At 38.7% G+C, this 25,834-nt stretch overlaps 1 protein-coding gene across 16 annotated transcripts in view; it reads left to right on the plus strand.

Moving 5' to 3' along the window:
- mycbp2 (MYC binding protein 2) overlaps window positions 1–24,106 on the plus strand; it is a 221,518-nt gene extending 197,412 nt beyond the window's left edge. For all 16 annotated transcript variants that reach the window (XM_073027845.1, XM_073027703.1, XM_073027729.1 and 13 more), the window contains 12 exons: window positions 1,270–1,366; window positions 4,360–4,479; window positions 4,571–4,672; window positions 6,562–6,690; window positions 7,869–8,001; window positions 16,564–16,667; window positions 16,813–17,001; window positions 17,879–17,986; window positions 18,077–18,286; window positions 19,332–19,439; window positions 20,551–20,716; window positions 22,914–24,106. In XM_073027845.1, the coding sequence (XP_072883946.1) occupies window positions 1,270–1,366; window positions 4,360–4,479; window positions 4,571–4,672; window positions 6,562–6,690; window positions 7,869–8,001; window positions 16,564–16,667; window positions 16,813–17,001; window positions 17,879–17,986; window positions 18,077–18,286; window positions 19,332–19,439; window positions 20,551–20,716; window positions 22,914–23,029 (1,582 nt within the window). In that variant the 3' untranslated portion in view covers window positions 23,030–24,106. The remainder of the gene's footprint in view (window positions 1–1,269; window positions 1,367–4,359; window positions 4,480–4,570; window positions 4,673–6,561; window positions 6,691–7,868; window positions 8,002–16,563; window positions 16,668–16,812; window positions 17,002–17,878; window positions 17,987–18,076; window positions 18,287–19,331; window positions 19,440–20,550; window positions 20,717–22,913) is intronic.
- Window positions 24,107–25,834: the final 1,728 nt, after the last annotated feature.

Genomic DNA, 25,834 nt, shown 5'->3' on the forward strand with positions numbered 1-25,834 from the left:
CGAGCGTGTGCTCCATCCTGCTTACTGATATCAATGATCATCTCTTGTTTTGCTGACACTGAGGGAGAGGTTCTTGTCTTGGCACCATGCCGCTAGGCTCTCTTTCCTTCCTTTATTTAAATAATGAAGGGCCTAATGACTAATCCTTCAAACACTTTACCAACTATACTGTTCAGTCTGAAAATGACCTAATTACTCTGACTATCTGTCTTCCGTGATAAACAACGTTCAAAGCATACTTACCCCTTTGATACCTCGGAAGTATCAGAGGAGTAAGTTGGGTGGGACAACAGCTAGAGGTCATTGGTTAAGGGTGAAAGATGAAAAGTTTAAGGGAAACATGAGAGTAAACTTCAACTCGGAGGGTTGTGAGAGTGTGGAATGAACTGCCAGCGCAAGTGGATGTGAACTCGATTTCAGCATTTAAAAGAAGCTTCAATAGGTACATGGATATTAGGGAAATGTATGGAGGTCTATGGTCCCAGTGCAGGTTGATGGGAGTAGGTAGTTTAAATGGTTCAGCATGGACTAGATGGGCCAAAGGGCCTGTTTCTGTACTATAGTTTTCTATGATTCCAAGTCCATTATTCTCCATTTTAAACAAAATGAATTACTGAGTCTTCCAGGCTAAAGAATTCCAAAGATTTACCTTTCTCCTGAATGAAGAAATTTCTAGTGAAGCATGTTTTATGTAACTAACCCTCAGTTCTAGACTCCTCAACTGGAGAAAATAACCCCCTGTATAATATTTATATGTGTATAAAGAAACACCCCGTTGAGCACTCCTAAGATTTAACATTTCAGTGTTATTCTTCTTAACTTGAAGCCTAGTCTGCTTACTCTTTCCTCAACCAGCTATTCCAGGAAGCAGTGTGCTGAATTATTGCTGTACTTTTATAGTAAGTTAATCCTTTTAGATGAGATGAAAATTGTACACAGTACTCCATGGTGGTGTCACTAAAATCTGATAAAATTGTAGTAAGGCACATTTATTCATTGACACATCATCTCTTAATAAATGCCAGTTTAGCATTTGCATCCCCAACTACCTGTTGCACCTGCATGTTTACCATTCAATCATTCAATAATTTGCTTACAAGGATACCCAGATCACTTCAGTTCACTTTTCACAGTGGGTATGGTTAAGTCAATTTCCTTATTACTTTCTGAAATCTGAATGAGGTTAAATAATTTATGAGTATATAAACTTTGCTAAGATTACTTCCAATGATATGAAATGATTCTACTGTTGTCTTGGTTTTTCCACAGCTCTATTCGACGAGGTGAAAGTCACTGGTGGATGAAAGGCTCCACACCTCCACAAATTTCTGAAATAATAATTAAACTAATAAAGGATATGGCAGCAGTAAGTTGAAATTATCTGACTATTTTACTTCAGTGAAACAGGCTTCAATGGAAAAAAATTAATCTGTCATAGAACACTTTTTGTCTGTTGACATACTGAAGTGCCTTAAATATAAGAATAACAGAGTGATCCAGTCACAGACAAAAGAATCCAATTTCACGTGTTTGCTCTCTGGGAGGTTATGCTAATTGTGTAAAAGTCTCTTTTGTTTACAAATTTAGATTGAGTGATTTGCCTATTGGTCTTACACTAAACAATGTCCCGATATTCTATTATTTTTTAAATTTGATTTCATTAAGAAATAAAGATAAAATACTTTTCATATGATAAGAAATTGGATTGCAAATGTAAAGGAAATCAGCATCAACTTGTGAGATAACAGGTTTTGCATTTGTCCAAAGTGCAATTTTGAGGAATCTAGTAAAGGCAGTTATTGCTAGTTTAATGGTGTAGATCTCTTCAAGTTGACCCAGAAAATTTTAGTAGGGACTGGAGAAAAGAAGTAATGTTTTAGGTCAGTGTCCCTTTATCAAAGTGGGAAAAGTGAGAACACAAGGTGTTAAGTTGCTGTTGATTTGGGCATCTGCTGACAAAGCACATATTGATAGAGCAACAAAAAGCTGTAAATATTAGACATTTAAAGTGAAAGCAAAGTGCTGGAAATAAGCTCAACCAATCAGTAAAAACTGTATTCACTGCTAGAAATTCAATGAGATCCTATTGGCACTCATTGTTTTAAAGATACCTGTTATTTTGCAAATCCCTGGTTCACCATTCCTTCCCCTTCAACCAGTCCTCCTTATTACAACAGCTAATGCAATAGCTACCCTTTCTCACCATAGTGCAGCTCAAATAGTCTTTCAAAGTTAAATAATTTGCACTTCTAATCTTTTATATTGCATTGGTGATCTTCATAATGGTAAAACCAGACCCAAACTTGGTGACTACTTTGCAGGACATCACCCTTCAGACTTAAGGGTGGTGTCAGTCATTTTAATTCTTGGCCCCAGTCCCATTTTGGCCTTGTACTCTTCTAGGAAAGTCCAGTGTTTGAGGAGCAACTCCTCACTTCCATCAAAGTACCTTACAGCCTGGCATACTCAAGTATTCCAGAAGTTATGATCATCGGCCTTACTTTTTTGTGTCATGCCCGGCCAGTTCTGATTTGTGGTCATCCACCTGTTAATTTGTTAATTTTTCTCTTTCCATTTACATAATCTGGTAAATATTTGCAGCATTTTTTTCTCCCCTTCATTAAATGCCCTCCCTCATGTGTAAATGAGATATCACTGACAGCGTCTTCTTAATGGGATAACTTCAGTCACCACTGTCACAGGCAGTCCCTTTGTTCTCTCCACTTCCCTTCCTGCAACTTAAACATGCTTGTGTTCTTACTTTTCCTGTTCTGACACTGACCTCAAATGTTAGCACATGCCTTAGTGTGATCACAATACACAGTGGATTCGGTTAATTGGGACACAAAATAGACCAGAGCATTTTGGCCCAATAAAGCAGCTGCCCCAAGTAGCTGAAATTTCATGGAAGTAGTTTATTGAGTTTAATTGAGTAACAGATTAAGTAACTAATAACACTACTACAGTACTATAAAACTGTAGATTCTACTAATTGTTGATGGCAGAATTCATTTTGTGTGTATGCTGCAGTGTTCTTTTGATTGACTGTAAACTAACAAAATGAGCACAGATACCTAGTGAAGATAATGGACACCCTTCATTTAAGGCTTTTGACAATTACATCTTCCAAATCTTCATTTTCATTGTAACACTCAAGATGATTGCCGATAGCTTCAGATTTGTCGTAGTTCCTAACTTGTTGAAATAGTGAAATTGTTTTATTTTTACTCTCGGTCATTTCTGGCATCTCCAAGCCTGAATGCTTGAGCCCACAGTGAGCAAAACAGTTCTGAATTGTCTGGGTGCTTATTTCTCGCCAACTATCAGTGACAAAAATCACTGCTTTTAGAACACGATTACATGCAACTGACACTATTTAAAAACTGTTTACTTTAAGCAGTGTAGTGTTTAACAGCCACACAATTGAATGCAACAGTTATAAACTGTTCAGCAGCAATTTCCTATCCCAATTAAGCAGCATAGTGTCCCTTAGAATCCTGGCTATTTTCTCAATTAGTTTTTGCTGTTTATCAGTTGTCCAAATAAGCAGCTACACTGATTAAATGATGGCTCGATTAACTGGAATCCCACTGTAATTACACTAAGCATGCACTGACGTTTGCCACTGCAGAACACTGAATTGCAAAGTAAAGACAATTTTACATGTTTTCAGAGAGAGACAACACTTCATTGAAATTTGATTCCCTTGCTTCTATTGTGGTTGATAAACGTGGGAGCAACTTGAGTTTTAGAAGCATAGAATAATATAGCATGGAAACCTATCTTCTGGCCCAGCCCATTCACATCAACCAATTCATCCATCCAACCTAGTCCCATTTGCCTGACCTTAGTCCATATTCCTCTAGACCTCATGCACGGTTTTGACCAAAAACATTGACAGTTCCTGTCTCCCCACCCATGCTGCTCAACCATCTGAGTTCCTTTAACAAATGGTTGTAGCTCCAGATTCCAGTATCTGCAATCTCTTGTATACTTCCTTCTAAACCTTTCCAAACCATGATACTGAATCTTTTAGCCAATGGATTTGGGTTACTTAAGGGAATGTTAGACTGAATAATCCAATTATTATTTTATTCCCTTCCCACAACCTTCTTCCAAATCTGTATTCTTAAATTGATAGTAATTCGGTCTATATAATTTCAATAAGGATCCTGGTCAAGTGTTTGTAAATATCTGATGAAGCTACAAGTTCTTTTGAAAGTCATCCTGTTATGGAGGGAAAAAAACAAATTTATGTATTAAAGCAAAGACTTCCACTTTGAAGTATTTTGACAACCAGTTTAAAACAAAATGGACCAGTAGGTGATAATATATTTTAATAAAACAATTTTTTTTCAGGGGCACCTGTCAGAAGCCTGGTCCCGTGTGACAAAGAATGCTATTGCTGAAACAATAATAGCCCTGACAAAAATGGAAGAGGAATACAGGGTTCCTTTTCAGTGCACCTCAACAACCAGGGTAATAATTATTTGCAGTATATTTAAGAAACAAAACAAGCATTTATCAAAAATAACTATACCTGGATTCAAACAATCGTTTTGCTTCACAGCTATGGTTGGCTCTTGCTTCATTGTGTGTGCTGGATCAAGACCATGTTGATAGACTTTCCTCTGGCAGATGGATGGGGAAAGATGGCCAACAAAAACAAATGGTAAGGAAAACATTTTAATACTTTTGGGTCATTTGATTCTTTCTTTCTGAAGTTGGATTCAACTCAGTGCAAGGAACAGTATTTGGTAATGAACCCACTAGAAAGTCCCCTTAATGCATATATGTCAAACTCAAGGCCCGCGGGCCAAATCCGGCCCGCGGTGGAATTATCTTTGGCCCGCGAGATAATATCTAATTACTATTAAAGCTGGCCCCAGTAATTGAAGCACCTATGGCGTATGATATGGCTAATGCTGAGTTTATTCAGGTACCAGGTTTTCAGGGTTTTTAGTGTTTATTCGGCAGTCTTGCTCGGCAGTCTTCTTCATAAGAAACGGAATTTGTAAAGTGAAACACTTTGTAGTTATAGCAGAGACTGAGACACATGAGAGCAGGCTGAAAAAACGGAGGCAACGAAAGCTGCGTTCGCACGCGTCCGACTGATCCGGCCCGCATGAAGCTGCATTTTGCTCAATCCGGCCCGTGACCTAAAATGAGTTTGACACCCCTGCCTTAATGCGTTAAAGAATCTCAAACGACAAAGCAGTTTTTACAATATAAATATTATGGTGTATGTGGGGGGGGGTGAAATTTAATGTAAGCATGAGCAGAGTGCTGAATATAATAAATTAATATGTTATGATACACCTAATTTTGTAATTTCTTGCACAATTGAAGGAAGCTGTACAACCAATAGAGACGATCCTGGCTCTGAGAGCAATCTCATTAATCCTTTTAGATGTTGAAATTAAGGACAATATTTAGGAGGCTTTAAATATGTCTGAGAGTGCTTAAGAACTGCCAAAAAAGCTAAATGAGTATTGATCATAGCTAAGCCAAATAAATATCAGAGAAGATGTAATTCACCTTGCTATCTCCCTTTTGATCATTTGTTTTTGGTTCTTACTTTATTAATAATTGCCTCTCGGATACTGAGTACTCTCCAGTTGATACAATGAATCGTATGTACCATGTAATTATATCAGTGATTAAGTTGGCGGTCCATTTATGTATAATGTGCAGAAAAAAATGTGGATATTCAAATTATGCAAATAAACAGCATGGTGAAAGGAATGTAATTTTGCTAGGAAATCTAATTTGTTGGATGAATTAACAAGTTGTTTCACTACTTGGATGATTCTTCAGTTATCTGTTGCTTCAGAATAGTCTATGTGATATCATGAAATAGCATCATTATATCTCCATAATGTTGACGCTACTCTTCTATATATAGAACATAGATCTTGTTTCCTTCCCCTTCTGAAGAAACTTTCTTATCTCAGCCTTTACTGCTGTCAAAGCTAATCTTGCATTTAAGTTCTTTCTGCTATGATGCCTGACGTATAGAACATAAGACGTAGCAACAGAATTAGGCCATTTGGCCTATCAAGTCAGCTCAGCCATTCCATTATGGCTGATTTATTATCCCTCTCAACCCCATTCTTTTGCTTTGTCCCTATAACCTTACTAATCAAGAACCTATCAACCTCCACTTTAAATATGCCCAGTGTTTTGGTCCCTCTCTGCATATGATAGCTCGATTTAAAAAAAAAATTAACAGAATTTTGTAAAAATTGAGAGTTCACATAAGCAAACATTTTTATATAAACAATTTAAAGAAGATCACGCATGGTATACTATATTTCATTCATAAATTTATTGCTTATCTAAATTTCATTGTTAATATAACTTGCATAACTTAGAACCTGTAACTTCCTCTTGGAGTGATCAAGCAATTTATTTTGACAAGGGATATTTACAGATGTACAACAAAATATAATGTACATTTGAGATTTCTTTGAACTAAGAGGTATGCATTTAATCGAAGCATTATCTTTTGCATTATTTATTTTAATTGACGGAAATTATAATAAGTTATCTTATTCATAGCCAATGTGTGACAACCATGATGATGGTGAGACTCCAGCAATTATCCATTGTAACGTGTGTGGGAATCTTTGCACAGACTGTGACCGCTTTCTTCATCTTCACAGAAGGACGAGATCTCATCAAAGACAGGCAAGAATTAAATTTAAAGCATTTATATGGACTTTCAAAAGATGGTCAAGGATGTTGAAATATTTTTGTATGCTGTTAACTGACATTAGAGTAGCTTTGTAGCAATGTTTTGCATTTTTGTAGAAGGCCTAATGATTTTAAACTATTGTTTATAAAGTACTAATAAATCTTGGGCCAAAAATAGTCTGAGCCTGAGGCCTCCATCAGTCAGGGTTGACCATAGATATTGTGTCCTAGCTGTCTGGATATGCAAGCCTGGGCAGTACGATATGGAAAGCAAGCTGTTACCCATCTAGCAAGCTCCCCCTCTCCATGCATCTGATTAACCCAAAGGAACAGCAAAGACCAATACAGTTTGGTACCAGCAGTGTTTCAGGACTTGCCAGTCAGCATTGAACTCAATGTAGAACTGCTTTAAGGACTCCAGCTCTGCATTTTTTCCTCAGGGTTTACTCCTGTAGCCATCCTCATGAGTGGGTATAGCCACAAAGCAGCAGAGGTTTGAAATCTGAGTTTTCTTTCTAGATGGGCTACCAACCACAGCTGATGAGCCCCATCTGCCTGAAGCAACTGGTCTTAAGGCGCCGGTAACCTGCTTTTGCTCCTCCTTCTGTCAGTAGAAATGGTTCTGCCAGGCTCAGTAGCTAAGCCACACGTGAAGGCCAGGAGCTGGACTTGGTTGTCAGAGGCTATTTGAGATGCACACCATTTGGAATATTTAATAGCAGGAGCTTGTCCCCTTTATCACCCCCAGCTATAGCAACCTTAAGAAACACCAAAGATAGTACACTCTAGTGAAGGGGAAATTTAGAGAAAAGTGGGGGCGGGGAGAGAACAGGAGATGATCTCATTTGTATCAATCTTCATATTTAAAATTTGTCACTCTTCACATAATGTTTCTGTAAGCAAGCAACATTTTATTCTGTCACCTCTCAGGACAAGACCAAAATGAAGGTGATTACCAATATTTGTAACATGTTGAATAATTAAATTTTATTTGCATTTAAAAGCCAATAATTTTGTTAACTGGAAATAAGCTAACATTGAGATATTCATGCATGACTAGTTTCATTCTTTTAAAAGGAGCTGCTAAAAGCATGGGTAGTTTCTTTAGCAAGCTTTTGGGAAATGACTAATCCGATTATTTCCATTGACTTGATTTTGTTGTCAAATTTCAGGTGTTTAAAGAAGAAGAGGAAGCAATTAAAGTAGATCTTCATGAAGGCTGTGGAAGAACCAAGCTGTTCTGGCTTATGGCACTTGCAGACTCAAAAACCATGAAAGCAATGGTGGAGTTTAGGGAACATACAGGTCAGAATTGAAGACTCAAATTTTTCACAATATTTCTGTTAGAATTATAGAATTCAATTTAAATGTATGTCATGTAAAATGTATGTAGATAATCAGAATGCCTGTGATACAGTATGCTCTGAGGTTCAGACAGCAGCTAATTTTCTACTTGTTATACAGATTTACACTACATGCCAATCATTGATTCAGTAAGGATGAGACACACGCACACACACTGTTCCTTAAAGAAAAACCACTGGAGGAACTCAATGCATCAAGCATCTGTGAGGTTAGCAGGGAGAAGAGAGGGTGGTAAGGACTTGGGGAATTATCAACGTTTCAGGGTTAGACTGCATCAGGACCAAATTCATTTTACCCCTTCTTCTCCCCATTATTGAAATGTACCCACAACCAATGATCTCACTTTAAGGACTCTATCTCATTGTATCATGTTCTCATTATTGCTGTTTTATATTTGCATTTGCTCAGTGTTGGCTTCTGCACTCTTATCTTTCATTGATCCTGTTAAGTTACTATTCTATAAATTTGCTGTGTATGCCCACAGGAAAATAAATCTCAGGGTTGTATATAGTAACATACCTGTAGTTTGATAATAAAATTTACTTTGAACTTCATCCAACCCACTCTCTCTCCACCTCCCAACACCACATTCACAGATGCTGCGTATTTATTTAAGATTCCAGCATCTACTCTCTCTTATGTCTATATTTCTTACAAAAGTTGACTTTCATTGCTACTTCTAATTCTGGAGCATGTTCCTTTAAAGAAAACACTAGTTTCACATCTGGTGTTCCCCAGTTACATAATGTTTATGCATCAAGGGTGGAAAACCTAAGCGAAAACATCTGATCCAAAAGGTCCAAGATATTCTGTCTTTGTGTGTGTGTGTGTATGTATGTGTTCAGAAAGAAGAGTATTCTTGAATGGTCATATTTATTAAGACCATGAGATTTAGGAGCAGAAGAAAGCCATATGGCCCATTGACTGTGCTCCGCCATTCAATCATGGGCTGATCCACTTCATCCAGTCATCCCCACTCCCCAGCTTTCACCCTATACCCTTTGATGCCCTGGCTAATCAAGAACCTATCTATCCCTGCCTTAAATACACCCAATGACTTGGCCTCCACGGCCACTCGTGGCAACAAATTCCACAGATTTACCACAGTCTGACTAAAGTAATTTTTCCACATCTCAGTTTTAAAAGGACACCCTTCAATCCTGAAGTTGTGTCCTCTTGTCCTAGAATCCCCTACCATAGGAAATAACTTTGCCATATCTAATCTGTTCAGGCCTTTTAACATTTGAAATGTTACTTTGCAATCCCCCCTCGTTCTTCTGAACTCCAGGGAATACAGCCCTAGAGCTGCCAGATGTTCCTCATATGGTAACCCTCTCATTCCTGGAATCATTCTCGTGAATCTTCTCTGAACCTTCACCAATGTCAGTACGTCCTTTCTAAAATAAGGAGCCCAAAGCTGCACTCAATACTCTAAGTGTGGTCTCACCAGTGCCTTATAGAGCCTCAACATCACATCCCGTCTCTCATATTCTGTACCTCTAGAAATGAATTCCAACATTGCATTCGCCTTCTTCATAACCAATTCAACCCGCAGGTAAACCTTTAGGGTATCTTGCACAAGGACTCCTAGGTCTCTTTGCATCTCTGCATTTTGAATTCTCTCCCCATCTAAATAATAGTCTGCCTGTTTACTTCCACCACACTTTCCAACATTGTATTTCATTTGCCACTTCTTTGCCCATTCCCCTAAACTATCCAAGTCTCTCTGTTTCCTCAACACTACCCGCTTCTCCACCTATCTTTGTATCATCGGCAAATTTAGCCACAAATCCATTCATCCCATAGTCCAAATCATTGACATACATTGTAAAAAGTAGCAGTCCCAACACCAACCCCTGTGGAACCAGCAGCCAGCCAGAATAGGATCCCTTTATTCCCACTCTGTCTTCTGCCGACCAGCCAATGCTCCACCAATGCTAGTAACTTCCCTGTAATTCCATGGGCTCTTATCTTGCTAAGCAGCCTCATGTGCGGCACTTTGTCAAAGGCCTTCTGAAAATCCAAGTACACCGTGTCTGCTGCATCTTTTGTGTCTACCCTGCTTGTAATTTTCTCAAAGAATTGCAGTAGGTTTGTCAGGCAGGATTTTCCTTTCCGGAAACCATGCTGGCTTTGGCCTGTCTTGTCGTGTGCCTCCAGGTACACCGTAATCTCATCCCTGACAATCGATTCCACCAACTTCCCAACCACTGATGTCAGGCTAACGGGTCTATAGTTTCCTTTCTGCTGCCTCCCACCCTCCTTAAAAGGTGGAGTAACGTTTGCAATTTTCCAGTCATCTGGTACAAAGCCAGAATCTATCAATACTTGAAAGCTCATCGATAACACCTCTGCAATCTCTCCAGCTACTTTCTTGAGAACCCGAGGGTGCATTCCATTAGGTCCAGGAGATTTATCCAACCTCAGACCGTTAAGCTTCCTGAGCACCTTCTCAGTCGTAATTTTCACTGCACAAACCTTACTTCCCTGACACTCTTGAATGTCCGGTATACTGCAGACATCTTCCACTGTGAAGACTGATGCAAAATACGCATTCAGTTCCTCTGCCATTTCTGCATCTTTCATTACAATATCTCCAGCATCATTTACTATGGGTCTTATATTTACCCTCAACTCTCTTTTACCCTTTATATACTTAAAAAACCTGTTAGTATTTTTTTGATATTAGTCGCCAGCTTCCTTCCATATTTCATCTTTTCCTTCTGAATGACCTTCTTAGTTTCCTTCTCCAAGTTTTTTTAAAAGCTCCCCAATTCTCGATCTTCCCACTAGCTCTGGCTTCCTTGTATTCCCTTTCTTTTGCTTTTACTTTGGCTCTGACTTCATTTGTCAGCCATGGTAGTGTCCTTCTTCCCTTTGAAAAATATATCTGTCTTGCACTTCCCTCATTTTTCATAGAAACTCCAGCCATTGCTGCTCTGCTGTCCTTCCTGTAAATGTCCCTTTCCAGGCAACTCTCATGCCATTGTAATTTCCTGTATTCCACTGAAATACCAACATGTTAGATTTTATTTTTATCCCTCTCAACTTTCAAAGTGATCTCAATCATATTGTGATCACTGTTCCCTAAGGGTTCCTTAACCTTAACCTTTCTTATCATCTCCGGATTATTGCACGCAACCAGTCCAGCACAGCCGATCCCCTAGTGGGCTCAACAACAAGCTGTTCTAAAAAGCCATTCCTTAGACATTCTACAAAATCTCTCTGTTGAGGTCCAGTACTGGCCTGGTTTTCCCAATACACTTCCATGTTAAAATCCCTAACAATTATCATGACATTGCCTTTCTGATATGCCTTTTCTGTCTCCTGCTGTATCTTTTCTGTAGCTTTTCTGTCATCCCGGCTGCTGTTTGGAGGCCTGTATACAACTGTCATTAGGATCCTTTTACTCTTGCCCTTAACTCAACCCATAGAGGCTCTACACCTTCTAATCCTATGTCATCTCTTTCCAATGATTTAATATTTTTTCTTATGCACAGAGCCACACCACCCCCTCTGCCAACTAACCTATCTTTCCGATACACCGTATATCCTTGGATGTTCAACTCCCAATGGCAGCCATCGTTTAGCCAAGTTTCAAAGATGGCCACAACATCATATTTGCAAATCTGTAGCTGAATTTCACGATCGTCCATTTATTATGCTGCGTACATTCAAGTACAGCGTTCTCAGTCCAGTATTTGTTGCTTTCTGTTTTAACTGTACTATGTCTCTGTTGCCCTGTAACTCATGCCTGGCTTTGATTAAGCCTCATCTCCTGACTGTTCTTTCTGTTATGTCTGTTGCATGCTAAGTTTGATTTATTTCTGTTTTCTCCTTCCTCAGCCCTATCACTCTGGTTCCCATCCCCCTGCCAAATTAGTTTAAACCTCTTTGGGTTCAGGTGTAACCTGTCCTTTTAGTACAGGTCGTACCTCCCCAAGAAGATGCTCCAGTGATCCAGAAACCCAAATCCCTGTCCTCTACACCAGTCTCAGCCATCAAGATGAAGAAATTTTGGCATAAAAATACATTGGAAACATGGAATAATATGAAAAGTATAAGAAAATTGTGTGAAATATGGGGAACTGCAACATAGAAGCATATAATTTAAGTAGAGAGAAAGTAGGATGCAGAGGGATTTAGCTATTTTAGTGTATGGCTGCAGTGATGATGGATTCATAGCTGTGGATCACTTTTGTGAACTCCCATTCTTAATATTATTTGTTTCCTTTTATTGTTTGCACAATTTGTTTTTTTCTCTGCACATTGGGTAATTGACAGTCATTTATTTATGGGTTCCATTGAGTTTCTTTGTTTGATGGCTGCCTGTAAGGAGACAGATCTCAAGGTTGTATTGAGTATAGGTCGTACCTCCCTCTGAAGAGGCCCCAGTGATCCAGGAATCTGAAGCCCTGCCCCCTACACCAGTCTTTCAGCCACACATTGATACATCTGATCATGCCATTGCTGCACTCACTAGCACATGGCACAGGCAGCAATCCTGAGAGTACTACCCTAAGGTCCTGCTTTTAAGCTTACTACCTAACTCCCTGAATTCTCGTTTTAGGACCTCCTCCCTTTTTCTACTTAAGTCATAGACTTCTGGCTGGCCACCCTCTCCCTTCAGATTACTCGGCACCTTATCCGAGACATCCTATACCCTGGCACCTGGGAGGCAACACACTGTGCGGATATCTCTATCAGGCTAACAGAACCTCCTGTCTGTTCCCTTCACTACTGAATACCCTATGACTATGGCATTCCTCATCTTCCTCTTTCCCTTTTGCACCAAGGAACCAGGCTCAGTGCCAGAGACCCAATTGCCACGGTCATCCCCCTCAACCGTATCTAAAATGAAATAACCATTACTGAGGGGGATGGCCACAGGGGTGCTCTCTACCATCTGAGCTCTTCCCCTTGGTTCCCTGACCGTCACCCACTTACCTGACTCCTACAGCCTCAGGGTGACTAATTCCCTGTAGCTCTTCTCTGTCTCCTGTCCACTCTCCTTAATAAGCTGGAGGTCACTGAGCCTCAGCTCCAGGTCCCTAACACGGTCTCTCAGGAGCTGCATCTTGGTGCACCTGGCATAGATGTGGCCATCTGGGAGACTGGAAGATTCCCACATCGAACACGGAGAGCAAAATACTAACCCTACCAACATGCTCTCTATCCCTCAAAAAAAAATGCAAAGTAAAAACCAAAAAACAAAGTCCACTTACTCACTTACTTACAGGCTGAAGCCTGAATGAGCCAAGACCTGTCACTTCTACTCTCGCCATTGGCTTACTCCCGACAACTCGCTGCTCCACTTATCCCTTTGGTACTTTTATTTAGTTCGTCGAGCTTAGTTGTCTCTGCTGATAGGCCCCGCACGATGGACTGATGCCCATGAAGCTCTCGTTTTAAATCACCATCTCTGACCTGCAAGAGGCACTCGTTCGTCGAGCTTAGTTCCCGCCGCTGATAGGCCCCGCACAGTTAGTTTCTTTTGGTCGGGGCATCCAGAACTAGAGGGCACAGCCTCAAAACTGAGGGGCAACCTTTCAGAGGAATTTAAGGAGGAATTTTTTTTAGCCAGAGAGTAGTGAATCTGTGGAATGCTCTGCCAAAGACTGCGGCAGAGGCCAAGTCCGTGGGTGTATTTACGGTAAAAGTTGATAGCTTCCGGATCAGTCAGGGCATCAAAGGATATGGCAAGAAGTCAGGTGTATGGGGTTGAATGGGATCTGGGATCAGCCATGATGGAATGTCAGAGCGGACTTAACGGACTGAAAGACCTAATTCTTATGACCTAATCCTATGTCTTATGGTCTTAGTGGTAATTTATAACCATTCTTTAGGGATAATTAATGTTGGTGCTTCTAATTTTAATGATCTAATTACCCCTAAACCTTTCTCTGGTCTTGATCATAAAGTAATATTTACCATTTACCGACTTCATACAAAATACGCAAGCTGCAACTTTGAAGGTTTCTTGTATCTGCAGATCATAAAGTTAAGGGTTACATTCCTAGAGCAATGGAAAGGATGATTAGGACAGCTACTGTGGCACATAATGTCTGACTGAGAAAGGACATGGAGTATAACCAAATTGTCAGATCAGTACCTTAGACTTTTTTTTTCTCAGCAATATTGTTATTAGTTTTTTAAATCAAGAAAGCATAGTACAAAGAGGTTTGTGCAGTACATAACAAATGTACAATTCACATCTATGAAAGAGGTGCACCCATAGTACGATCATGCTTTGGTTGCCTCCCTGACCCGACCTACCCGTCCCAATTTCCATCTCCAAGCCATCATTGCATTAGCAAAAAGGGTTAAACAATACCTTTATCCCCGCAGAGCTGCATTGGTTTAGAGAAGGTATATTTTCCTAACACGTAAACTGTTGTATATTTACACGTCTGAGTTCGTAGAATTTTACCAGAGAATGCTGAAAGTCAGGGAGTTACGTACAAAGGAAAGGAAGAAGGGATGAACCTTTAGTTTGGCTGGGAATTCTGACAATATTCAAGAAAGGGTCCCCACACCTTTTGGAACTTTATGTCCAAATTGAGAGTTGAATAATGGATCTTCTCAAGGTATAGACTGGACATGATGTCCCTGAGCCACTGAGCATGAGTGCAAGCCTGCATGCTTGGCCAAAAGAGGTAAGACAGTATGCGACGTTTGTTCAGACTTAGGTGTGTGTCCCCCTCTCCGGAGGTGCCGAAAAGAGCAATCAAAGGGTTAGGTTCCAGATTGTAATTAAGTATTTGGGATAGATGGTGGGATAGAGTTTGGAAAACATCCAGTATTTTTCCAAGCTAGGGCATGTCCAGTAAATGTGAATAAGGGAAGCCTCGTCCCTTTTGCATTTGTCGCAGCAGGGATTAACATCTGGGTAAATGCGAGATAATTTAGTTCTAGACATATGGGCCTTGTGTACGACCTTGAACTATAACAGGCAGTGGTGGGCACATAGAGGTTGAGTTAACTATCTGAATCCCATACATCGTCTGACAGTGAAAAATTAAAATCTTGCTCCCAGGCAGTTTTAAATTTTGTCAAGGGGGGCTAGCCTCAGAATATTAGTAAATATTAGACCTTTGCGCAATGGATTCACGCAGAGAAACACATCAACGATGTTTGTGTCAGGTGCCTCGGAAGTTTGACAACAAAGGGCTGATAAAATGTCTAATTTGCAAATATCTGCAGAAATGAGTGTTGAGTAAGTTAAAATTTGCAGACAGTTGTTCAAATGATGCAAGGCAGTTGTCTATAAAAAGATCTTTAAAGCGCCTGATACCCTTTCTATACCAGTCTTGAAATGTTGGATCATGTGTAGAAGGCTGGAAGAGGTGATTATGTAGAATAGGACTTGAAAACCTTAGACTTTTAATATGTAGAGACAAATTGATAGAGCATTTCTCTGGAATTAAGTTTGTTACAGCAATTGGGTAAGAAAACGTTAAGCACGTGCTCAGGTTTTTCTTGGTTTACTAAGCAAATGCAGACTATCCACCTTGTAAGAAGAAAGCAATTGGGAATTGTATACTGTCCTTCATAATTACAAACAACAGCATCATTTGCAGTCCCTGGCTTAATTCCCAGAATCTTCTTGCAGTCACTATTCTTTCTAAAAAAAAATAACAAATATCATTTCAAAACCTTTGAAAATTAAATACATAGTTATTTATTGAGCGAGTGAGCCAAATCCAGACAATAGGACATCAAGAAATCTCCTGTATCAATCATCTCCAGACTTTACAGCAACTTTGAGAGAGAAAGGAAGCTGAATCTTTCATTTCCTCCTCCAGTTTCATCAAGTAGTCTTATATTTATGTTTCTGGGATTCACCTGCAGTATTGCACTACTTGTCTTTTTATTTCTTATTGCACATATAGTGTAATCTCCAGGTGTAGTTCTTGTCTGTCCACTTACTTTTATGACCTATTGTAATAAACTGTTAGACCACATAATAATTTAGATTTTATTTTTGTCTTCTCTACTGAATGAGCACTGTATTTCTACATGTTAAAATGGGAAGGGATCTATACAACTATTCAAACTTCGTACATTAATACAGGTTTCAACAGATTTGTGGATTTATGGAGTTAAAACAGCATCTGAAGAACTGGGAAGATTGCATATTTGTAATTTTGGAGGGAGAATGTTGTGCTGATGCCCCATGATTTGCAGTTTTGGATAAGAAGCTCTGTATTGGTCATTCTTACACATGTTATCTATTCCTTTAGATAGAGTTGACAGGTAAACTGACTAGTCAATGAATTTGATATATGTAGGTTTTCAACTGGGAAAGAAATCAATTATGGAAATAGTGCTTTTGTGACTGTGGCCATCAATTGAAGCTGCTGCTTGTGATCTCCTCAGTTAATGATGTGTGCGTGTGTGGAGAGTATACTGTTAATGTTCTGCAGAAATATATGGCATGCTTTTGTTGACAAATTATTAAGCTGCAGTAATAATTTGAAATGATACTTTCTTCCCTTACAGGCAAACCTGCATCAAGCAGCTCAGAAACATGTCGATTCTGTGGATCAAGAAACGGAACAGAGCTGTCTGCAGTGGGCAGCGTGTGCTCTGATGCAGACTGTCAAGTGAGTTATATAGAATCGCATGCAAAATGTTATCAAGCACATATTATTTAAGTAGTTGTGTTTCAACACAATATACTTTTGATCTAATGGGTTTTCTGAAATGCTTGGTTTCACTGTTCAATATCTCTTTATTCACCAAAACAAGGAATATGCTAAAACCGCTTGTGGCAAGACCCATTCCTGTGGCCATCCCTGTGGGGGCGTTAAAGACGAAGTGCGCTGTTTACCTTGCTTACATGGCTGTGATAAAAATGCAGTATCTCTTAAGCAAGATGCTGATGACATGTGCATGATATGCTTTACAGAGGCACTTTCAGCAGCTCCTGCAGTTCAGGTAAGTCATGTCATCCATGAAGATAAACTTATGCACGTTAAGATTTCAGTTAATTTAGAAGTTGTTCATGCATTGAATTTATTTCTTATCATTATTGTACAATGCCTTGAGTATGTTACAGATTGAAAGCAGTTTGTGAAAATATAACAGATTATATATTTCATAAGAAAGTACTGGAATGCTTCTACTATAATCTTGAGCTCATGCAAAATCACGTGGCCTCTTGTCCAAAGTCATATACCAAGTGATTGCTGATCCAAGTTGTTTCCAAGTCTTGCAGTTTTTTAAGCTTTTCTTGTGTTCAAAGTCTTTATTACTTCCTGTACAGACCTGAGGTTTTTTACTCTATTTCTGCACCCTTGTATGAATTATTTTTTATGCGACTACTATTGACAAGAGTCCCTATAACTACTTGGGTCTTAAACAATGGAATTCCATTTCTAAATCCCTTCTGCTTGTACGTTTATTAGCTTCAGTTTTAATCATTTGCTCTAATAGTTGCTTCATGACTAGATTGTAAAGTTTTCTTGATACTTCTGTATATTGTTTTTTTTTAAAGAGTTTATGGCAGTCTGCCAGTACAAATTGGTTTTGTTGAGTTTTTAATTGCACTAAATTGGAAGCCACTCCTCCAGTCCTCTCATTTGCTTCCATAGATTGAAAGTTGCTAGATCCCACTTGCATCTGTCACTGTATCCGATCCTAACACACTATCCAACCCTTCTTAATGTTGATTAAGAATACAGAGTATTTCTATTGCTAACATTTCATGACCGCCTGTGTTTTGTGTCAGGATAGAAGAATAACTTGTCTGGTTTGAATGTCTAATGTTTTTTAGCCCCGCCAATGACTGACTGATTTATCTTTTCCTCTCAAGTTGGAGTGTAGTCATGTTTTCCATCTGCATTGCTGTAGACGGGTTCTTGAAAATCAGTGGATAGGCCCAAGAATAACCTTTGGATTTATGGCATGTCCAATATGTAAGGTGAGCATCTTGGTTTCCATGGCACTGTGGGTTATCTTTGAGGCACTGATTTGACCATGTGATAAATGTCATGTAATTTTATATTTTCAGAACAAAATAAATCATCTAGTATTGAAAGACTTGCTTGATCCTATCAAAAACCTGTATGAAGATGTAAAGAGAAAGGCTCTAATGAGGCTGGAATATGAAGGATTACACAAAAGTGATGCCATCACCACTCCCGGTGTTCGTTTTTACAATGATCCTGCTGGATTTGCAATGAATAGATACGCTTACTACGTTTGCTACAAATGTAAAAAAGTAGGTGCACATTTGAAGAAGTCACTCTTGGATGTTGAGTCACTTTTTACTTTATATTTGTAATAATTGTATTTGACCTGATTTCTTTTTTCAGAAAGTAATTCTGTTCTTTCAGAAATTCACAAACTAGTTATTTATTGCCTAGTTACCTCCTTTGGTACAATTGGCGAGGGCAAGCAATAGCAGCAATGTTGGCTGGGATTTAGTTCATTATGAGTGGTTAGTTAAGAGTTGAAGGATTCAGGGCAACCAAGCAAGTTTCTGGTTGTGCACAGCCAGCCACATCCTATGGAGCCAGGATATGCTATTTCCCACAACAGTCAACAGTAACCTTACCAGAATAATGACCCTCCAGCTTATGCTGGCTTGTCCATTGTGCTCTTGGACCCCATGCAGACTACCCAAGAACAAATATTTATGGGAAGACATTAATCCAATGAGAATCAGATTTACTGTCACTGACATTAGTCATGAAATTTGTTTTGTGGCAGCAGTACAGTGCAGGCATAACAAATTGCTGTGAATTGCAATAATAAAAAAAAACTAGCACAAAAGAGGAACAGCTAGGTACTGCTCATGAATCATTCAGAAATCTGATGGCAAAGGGGAAGAAGCTGTTCCTAAAATATTAAGTGTGTCTCTTCAGGCTCCTGCACCACGTCCCTGATAGCAGAACTGAGAAGTGGGTACGTCCCAGATGGTGAGGGTCCTTAATGATGAATGACGCCTTCTTGAAGTACTGAGTTTTGAAGGTGTCCTCAAGAATAAAACCATATTTTCCAGTGCCTTTTTAAGACTATGTTGCTAAGTAGATTGGATTTCTTGAAATATCTCCCAGGCTATTTTCTCTCAAGGTTTAAATTAAAGCATTCAAGATTTTTAAGGAGGTAATATACGTTCTGTGCTTTAAGTTCCAAGAAATTATCTTGCAGAGTGATCACTTTAAACGGTTCGTTCACTTAAGCAACCTTACTTCAGGTGTCAGATCTACTATTTTTGCTTGAAGTAAAGGAACTAACAGCAAAATTTTGACCGTTTTGTGAAGGCATACTTTGGAGGTGAAGCACGATGTGATGCTGAAGCAGGCCAAGGTGATGACTATGACCCAAGGGAATTGATTTGCGGTGCCTGTTCAGATGTCTCCAGAGCTCAGGTATTCTGCTTTTACCAGTGTTCTGCAAATTATTTAAGTGTGACATGAGCATATTAATAGGCCATTTGGCATGTTAAGCCTGCAGTGCCAGTTCAGTACAGTCGTGGAAGCGCACAATGCAGATTGTGGACTCTGAAGCAACACAAGGTTATGAAAGAACTCAAAGGGTCAGGAAGTATCTATGGAGGGAAATGGGAGGTCGACATTTCAGATTCAGACCCTTCATCTGGATCCATAAAGTTGACTATCCACATTACTTCGTAATTACTGAGGTCCTCCAGCACTTTGTGTTGCACAATCTGACCATGTCTGGTTTCCCAGTAACCTCAGCTCCATATTGCCATCTCAAATCTGTATACACCTGTCTTTTAAATGTTCAAAAACTTTACTTACACTGCCCTTTTGATAAATGCTTCCAAAGACTCAAAACTTTCAGGACAAAGTTGCCTCATCTATTTCTTAAATGATTAGCTATATATTTTTTGGGCATAATTCTCATTTTAGATTCTTTCAAATGTCTCATGCACCTCATCTTAAACTGCTCAATCTCATATTTCAGTAAACTCCCCTTGTTCTTCTAACTCTTAACAGATATATAAACCTAGTCTCACATGTCTTTTCTCAAGGTATACATCCATATCAAATGTTAGCCAAGTAAACCCTTTCTCACTGCTTCTAATGCATTAAAATCATTAAAGGAAAGCCATACTTTATATGCTAATACAGATGTGGTTTCATAAAATGTTCAATAAAAGTGAAGCATAACTGCTCCTACTTGTGAAATTTGATCACTATCTTTCTTTTTGATATTAGAGCATTGATGAAAGTTAATTCATTGAAATTGAATCTTAATCTATGAAAAACGTAGACAATTATCATTTGTGCAAGTAATAGAAACGATGTTTTAGCTTCATTTTTGCTATTAACAGAGGCACGGACATATGGCGTAGTGACGTGATGATGTTTGCCAATCATTTACTTTTACATATAACCCATAATGAATTATTTAAATGAACAAGAATGCTTGATCAAACAATATATTTACAACGTTACTCAAATATTATTGAAATACTAAATACTCAACACTCATAACGAATGATGCCATTAACAGATGTGTCCCAAACATGGAACGGACTTCCTGGAGTATAAATGTCGGTACTGCTGCTCTGTGGCAGTGTTTTTTTGCTTTGGAACAACACATTTCTGTAATGCTTGCCATGATGACTTCCAAAGGATGACAAGTATCCCGAAGGAAGAACTTCCGCATTGCCCTGCAGGTAGTGTGCTTTACTCGTATATACTCATGAAAACAGGAGGTAAAACTCATTCACGTGCTCAGGAAGAGGGTTTTACTTCTGGGTTTTTTTTTTTCGCTTTCATAAGTTCTGGGTTAGGTGTAAAAGAGAAAAGGCTTTATTTGTGAGCAGGTTAGAATGATTAGTACATGGATCTAGATGATATCAGCAGTGCAGATGCCTTTGGAACTGACCCCAATTGAAGAAGGAGAAATTGGCAATTTTTCAACATTCCAAACCACAATTATGATCTGCATGACCTGATGGAAATGCATATTTGTGGGCAGGGTCTAACTTGGCAACAATGTCCATCATTGTTCTGTAACGTTGTTGTAAGCAGCAGGACCATTGTGGTGTCAGTCAAACTATTGCCTGGTATTAATTAATGTAATTGCATGTAGATATTCATCCACACGAAGACTGAATTTCTTTTTTGTTTTTGTATGTATGGATGCAACTTATTTTTCTGTGTGGTTAACAATACTAAGTAGACAATGTGTAACTCATACTTTACAGAAATATATTTGTGCACACAGATGTCATGTATACATTATATTAGCCTTTTAAATCTTTTTAACTGCTTTACATTTTTTACTGAGAAGCATGAGGAAAAAACTTGTGTTATGTGAATGAAGTGGGATAAAAGATGAGATATTAACTGTTTTGAACCTAAAATCTGTAATATTGAAGTTCCACAGTTCTTAGATTAGCAGTTTAAATTCATGGTGCACTGGTTTAATTTCAGTTCAGGATACAGAACATGGGCAGCTACAGAGCATTATGTGAGAAAATGCCAAGAAGTGGTGACTGTTGTAATATCAGTCGGGCGAAAAAAGAGAATATCAAATTGTAATGGAAGTAGTAAACTGAGTTTCAGTAAACTTTTTATGAATTAATATTATGGGGATATTGAGATGTTAAGAAATAGCCCGAACTCAGTGATTCAATCATCACTAAAGCCTTTTTAACAGCAAATAGTTTATATGTCTACACAAGGTTAATATATGCTAGTAGTTATCGGCATTGAAGCTCTGCTACCTATTCGTATTCTTTGCAGAACTTTTTCATTTTCCCATTGGTCTGAAAATAAACTCCAATGTGCATCTGTCCTTTGTGTGGGTCCCAGACTGCTTTGTGGTTGCGAGCAAAAGCAATGAATTTACTGCAAACTTTAATCTTGAAATGGCTACACAACAGAAATTTTTTTTCATCTGAACTGTCAATATGTTTTGGCATTTACCAGTGGTTACTAAATTATTGAACTAATATTCCCACTGCTGCCTTCCTGCCTGGCCTCTCTTCCCAGTGTTGCCTTTTATGGGAACAATATTTTAACTTCATACATAATTTATTACCATGTGTGGGAAATCTACAAACCCTCCCAGAGGAAGTCAGTGTATTAAGCCATGACCTCTCAAGTCCTCTTCTCATTTTCCTCCCACTTATTCATTCTGGACTGTTTTGACAGGCACCTAAAGACTGTAGTGATCTATGCAAAATGTTCTTGTAATAGCATCATTAACATTACTGTATGTTGTGAGATTTGTGGCACCAGTACAGTGTAAGGCATACATTATGGTAAGTTACAATATAATAAAATAGTGCAAAAAAGGATAGCAAGATATTGTTCATGATTGTTCAGAAATCTAGTGACAGTGGAGAAGAAGCTGTTCCATAAATGTTGAATGTAAGCCTTCAGGCTCCTGTACCACCAGCTGATGGTATAAATGAGAAAATGGTGGTGGGGTCCTTAATGAGTGTCTTGGGTGGTGAAGGTCCTTTTGAAGATGTCCTCAATGGTGGGGAGTCTTGTGCTTGTGATGAAGTTGACTTGAGTCTAAAATCTTCTGCAACCACTTTTAATCCTGTGTATAGGTGCATATTATTTCCAGGTCTGCATCTGCCTAAGTTAGTACATATATTGCAAAAATGAAATTGCCTTTAGTTAGAGCCACAGAATAATATAAGCCCAGAAACAGGCCTTTTGTCCCAATACATCTGTATTGACCAAGATCTAAGCTAGTACCATTTTCCTGCATTTGACACCTAACCCTATAAATCTTCAACTTTGTTTTTAATTTCACATCTTGCCCAGGAAATGTCGAGAAATGTTGAAGCTTTAGATTCAGTTACTATCTGTTAGTTTGGCACTGCTAACTACGTTCCATCTACATTTCAGGTCCAAAAGGAAAGCAGCTTGAGGGAGCTGAGTGTCCTCTTCACGTTATTCACCCCTCCACCGGTGAGGAGTTTGCTTTAGGTTGTGGCGTATGCAGAAATGCTCATACTTTCTGAACATGCAAAAAGGAGAGGTTCCTTCAGATTCCCAAGCCTTTTAATACCTTCAGTTTCTGAAGTCAGCAAATGGAGTTGATCGTGGTCATTGGAATGAGATGTGATACACAAAAGTTTAAGAATTTTGTGTACAAGTTGCTATAAGTGACTCGAGTTTTCCAAAAGGCTTTAATTTGTGAAGTGTTTGCATGCTGCAGTTGTAATCCTCGGCTGTAAAGCATCACACACCTATATGGTACCTTGACAGGAGGTGCTTTTTCTAAAAGCAGTTGGGATTTAAGTCAAGGACAGTTTTCAAACTACACGTTTGAAGAATTGCTATAAGTACTTCAAGTACTACTTTTGGCTAACCCTGTACAGTATTCTTGGAAATTGCAACATGTCACAGGTTGAGAGTATATTCTGGTTCATTTGATAGACTGTTGAGGATGTGTTAGGGCTTGTTGTGTATGAATATCATAATGTATATATGGTATCAGTGTTAGGTGTATTACAAAGTTGCTATGTTACACTGCAATTTTCATTTGAACTTCTGGGTTATGTTTGAGCCTGAATTTTAATGAAGTGCAATACTGGGTGTGCCTCCTATCTTGCAGCTGTAAACATATGGAATGTATATGTCAATAAAACCGCTGTACATTTTTATACAGTGAAAATCCGTTGTGTGAATGGGAAATCATTCAGTCACTGTGTGTGTATATGTACGTGTACATAGAATACTGACTGAGTTTAGTTGGAAATGGGAGTTGAATCATTAATTCAAAAGAGTGCATTGTGCTAATGTATTCACTTTTGTGAAGCAGGTGCAGATAAATTTTAAAAATTGCCTTCATGTTTCAGGGGCTTTATAACGTTTCACTTCAGAAGCATATCAGAACATCAGTTTTGCACATTTGTCTCTAAGCAACATCCTCCCCTGTAAAGGGAAGAAATAATAGGCTTGGTTTATTTGTCACACAAGTTTCAATTTTTTTTAAATTGCATTGGTTGGACTTGCCATGTATGCTGTAAACTTACCGTATATAAGTAAGACTTTTGCTTCAACTAAACATGTTTATTAAAGTACTAAATAGTGCATCCAAATGTCCCTTTTGTTATCTTTGTGCGTAGCTTGTATATAAATCAACGCTGATTCAAGGAAGTTTTTCCTCTTGGGTGGTAAAAGAGCCTAAGTTCTTTGTGTCATTTTCAAGTTCTCACTAGATATGCAATTCAAAATCTTCCAGATTGCAAATCTACTTTTAAGACTCGCGTTCCAAGCACAGAGGCTTTCAAATGAAAAACCACATGTGCATCATTTCAGCTTTCTAAAAGGAATCCTCATACAGCATCTTCCCCGCTGTTGCATGTTGGTAAACAAACACAATGTTTACTTAGGTTAAAATCCAAGCCCATAATATACTATGATAGCGAGGAACGGTTTGAGCAGAGTCCATTCTACTGTGATTTTTTTTTCCCCTCCTTATCTGATACTGTTTTTTTTTGTTGCTCTCAATTTTCTTTGCTGCTGCCAGGATTTTGTAATATTGAACAAAAACTTGTCCTAACAATGTTTTACCATTTTTATTGTTATTTAATGTAGAAGAAGAATAGCTTTTAACTTAGCAGTGGAATTATTGGGGCACCATGATGATGGTGTTTCCATAGCAAGCTATTCTTGTTTTCTGTAGCAAGCTTTCCAAGTGGATGCTCAACCCGGCTTGGATTCGAACTCGGGAACCTTCACTCTGGAGTCTGGCGCTGATATTATTGCGCCACCAAGCGGGACAATTATTTAATGTGAATTAAACCAAACAGAAACAGGTCTGGATACTGAAAAAAAATCAGACAAATCAAAAAAAAATCCCTCCTGAACTTGTAAATTCTGTTCGTTTGTATAATAAATCTGCTCACGTGTGGAGTAATTGATTGTGTATAGTTCTTTGAAAATATACTTCTCAGAATATGTAATGTCAAAGTTTGAATTCATGATTAGTTTGAAGAAGCTCCAGTAGTTAGATATTCCCATTCCTCACTGCAAAACAGTGAATATTAATATGCAGCTTGAAGGTTTATACATTAAGATTTATCTGAAAAAGCTCAGGCAGCAGGCACAGATGAACAATGGCCACCACTGAGGGTAATAAATTGAGCTTTATCTTCAGCTCCAAACATATGCCATCATCTCGTGCCATCTATATATATTATGTGTATAGCACCATTGGCCTTGTTCAATAGACATTGACAGGAAGAGATCCGGGTGGATTGAAGAAAATTTGCATGGTTATGCTCAAAGTGTCCTTGGGGATGGAGGGGGGGGGGGGGGGGCGGTGGTGGGGAGATCCAATACCGTATAAACTCCAAGGAATATCTGGTCCGTAACTGCTCAACATTGAAAAGCAGCATTCAGAATAGTTTGAGGGCCCTTGAGTCCAATTATTGAGGGTGCACAGGGGCACTGCTTAAACAGGTGAAGGAATTAATTACCTCAAATGCATTTTAATCAACTGGAAGCTTTTTAATTCAGTGACAGAAATTCTATGATTTCAGAACAGTGAAATGTGTCATCTCTAACACTCCTTTGTGTTTGACTCAAGGTGATGTGTAGATTGTAGACACGAGACTGCAGCTGTTGGAATGTGGAGCAAAGAATAATCTGTTGAAGTCAATGTGTTGAGCAGCAATTTGGGAGTAAAAGGAACTGTCATTGGTTTCAACACAAAATATCCATATTTCCTCGACTAGCTTTTTTTCTGCAATTTACTTTAAATTGACAAAACCAAATTTGGGGATTTAAAATGTAAATTATATTGTTTCTGCACTCCT

This window comes from Hemitrygon akajei, chromosome 2, assembly GCF_048418815.1.
Source record: "Hemitrygon akajei chromosome 2, sHemAka1.3, whole genome shotgun sequence".
NCBI lineage: Eukaryota > Metazoa > Chordata > Chondrichthyes > Myliobatiformes > Dasyatidae > Hemitrygon > Hemitrygon akajei.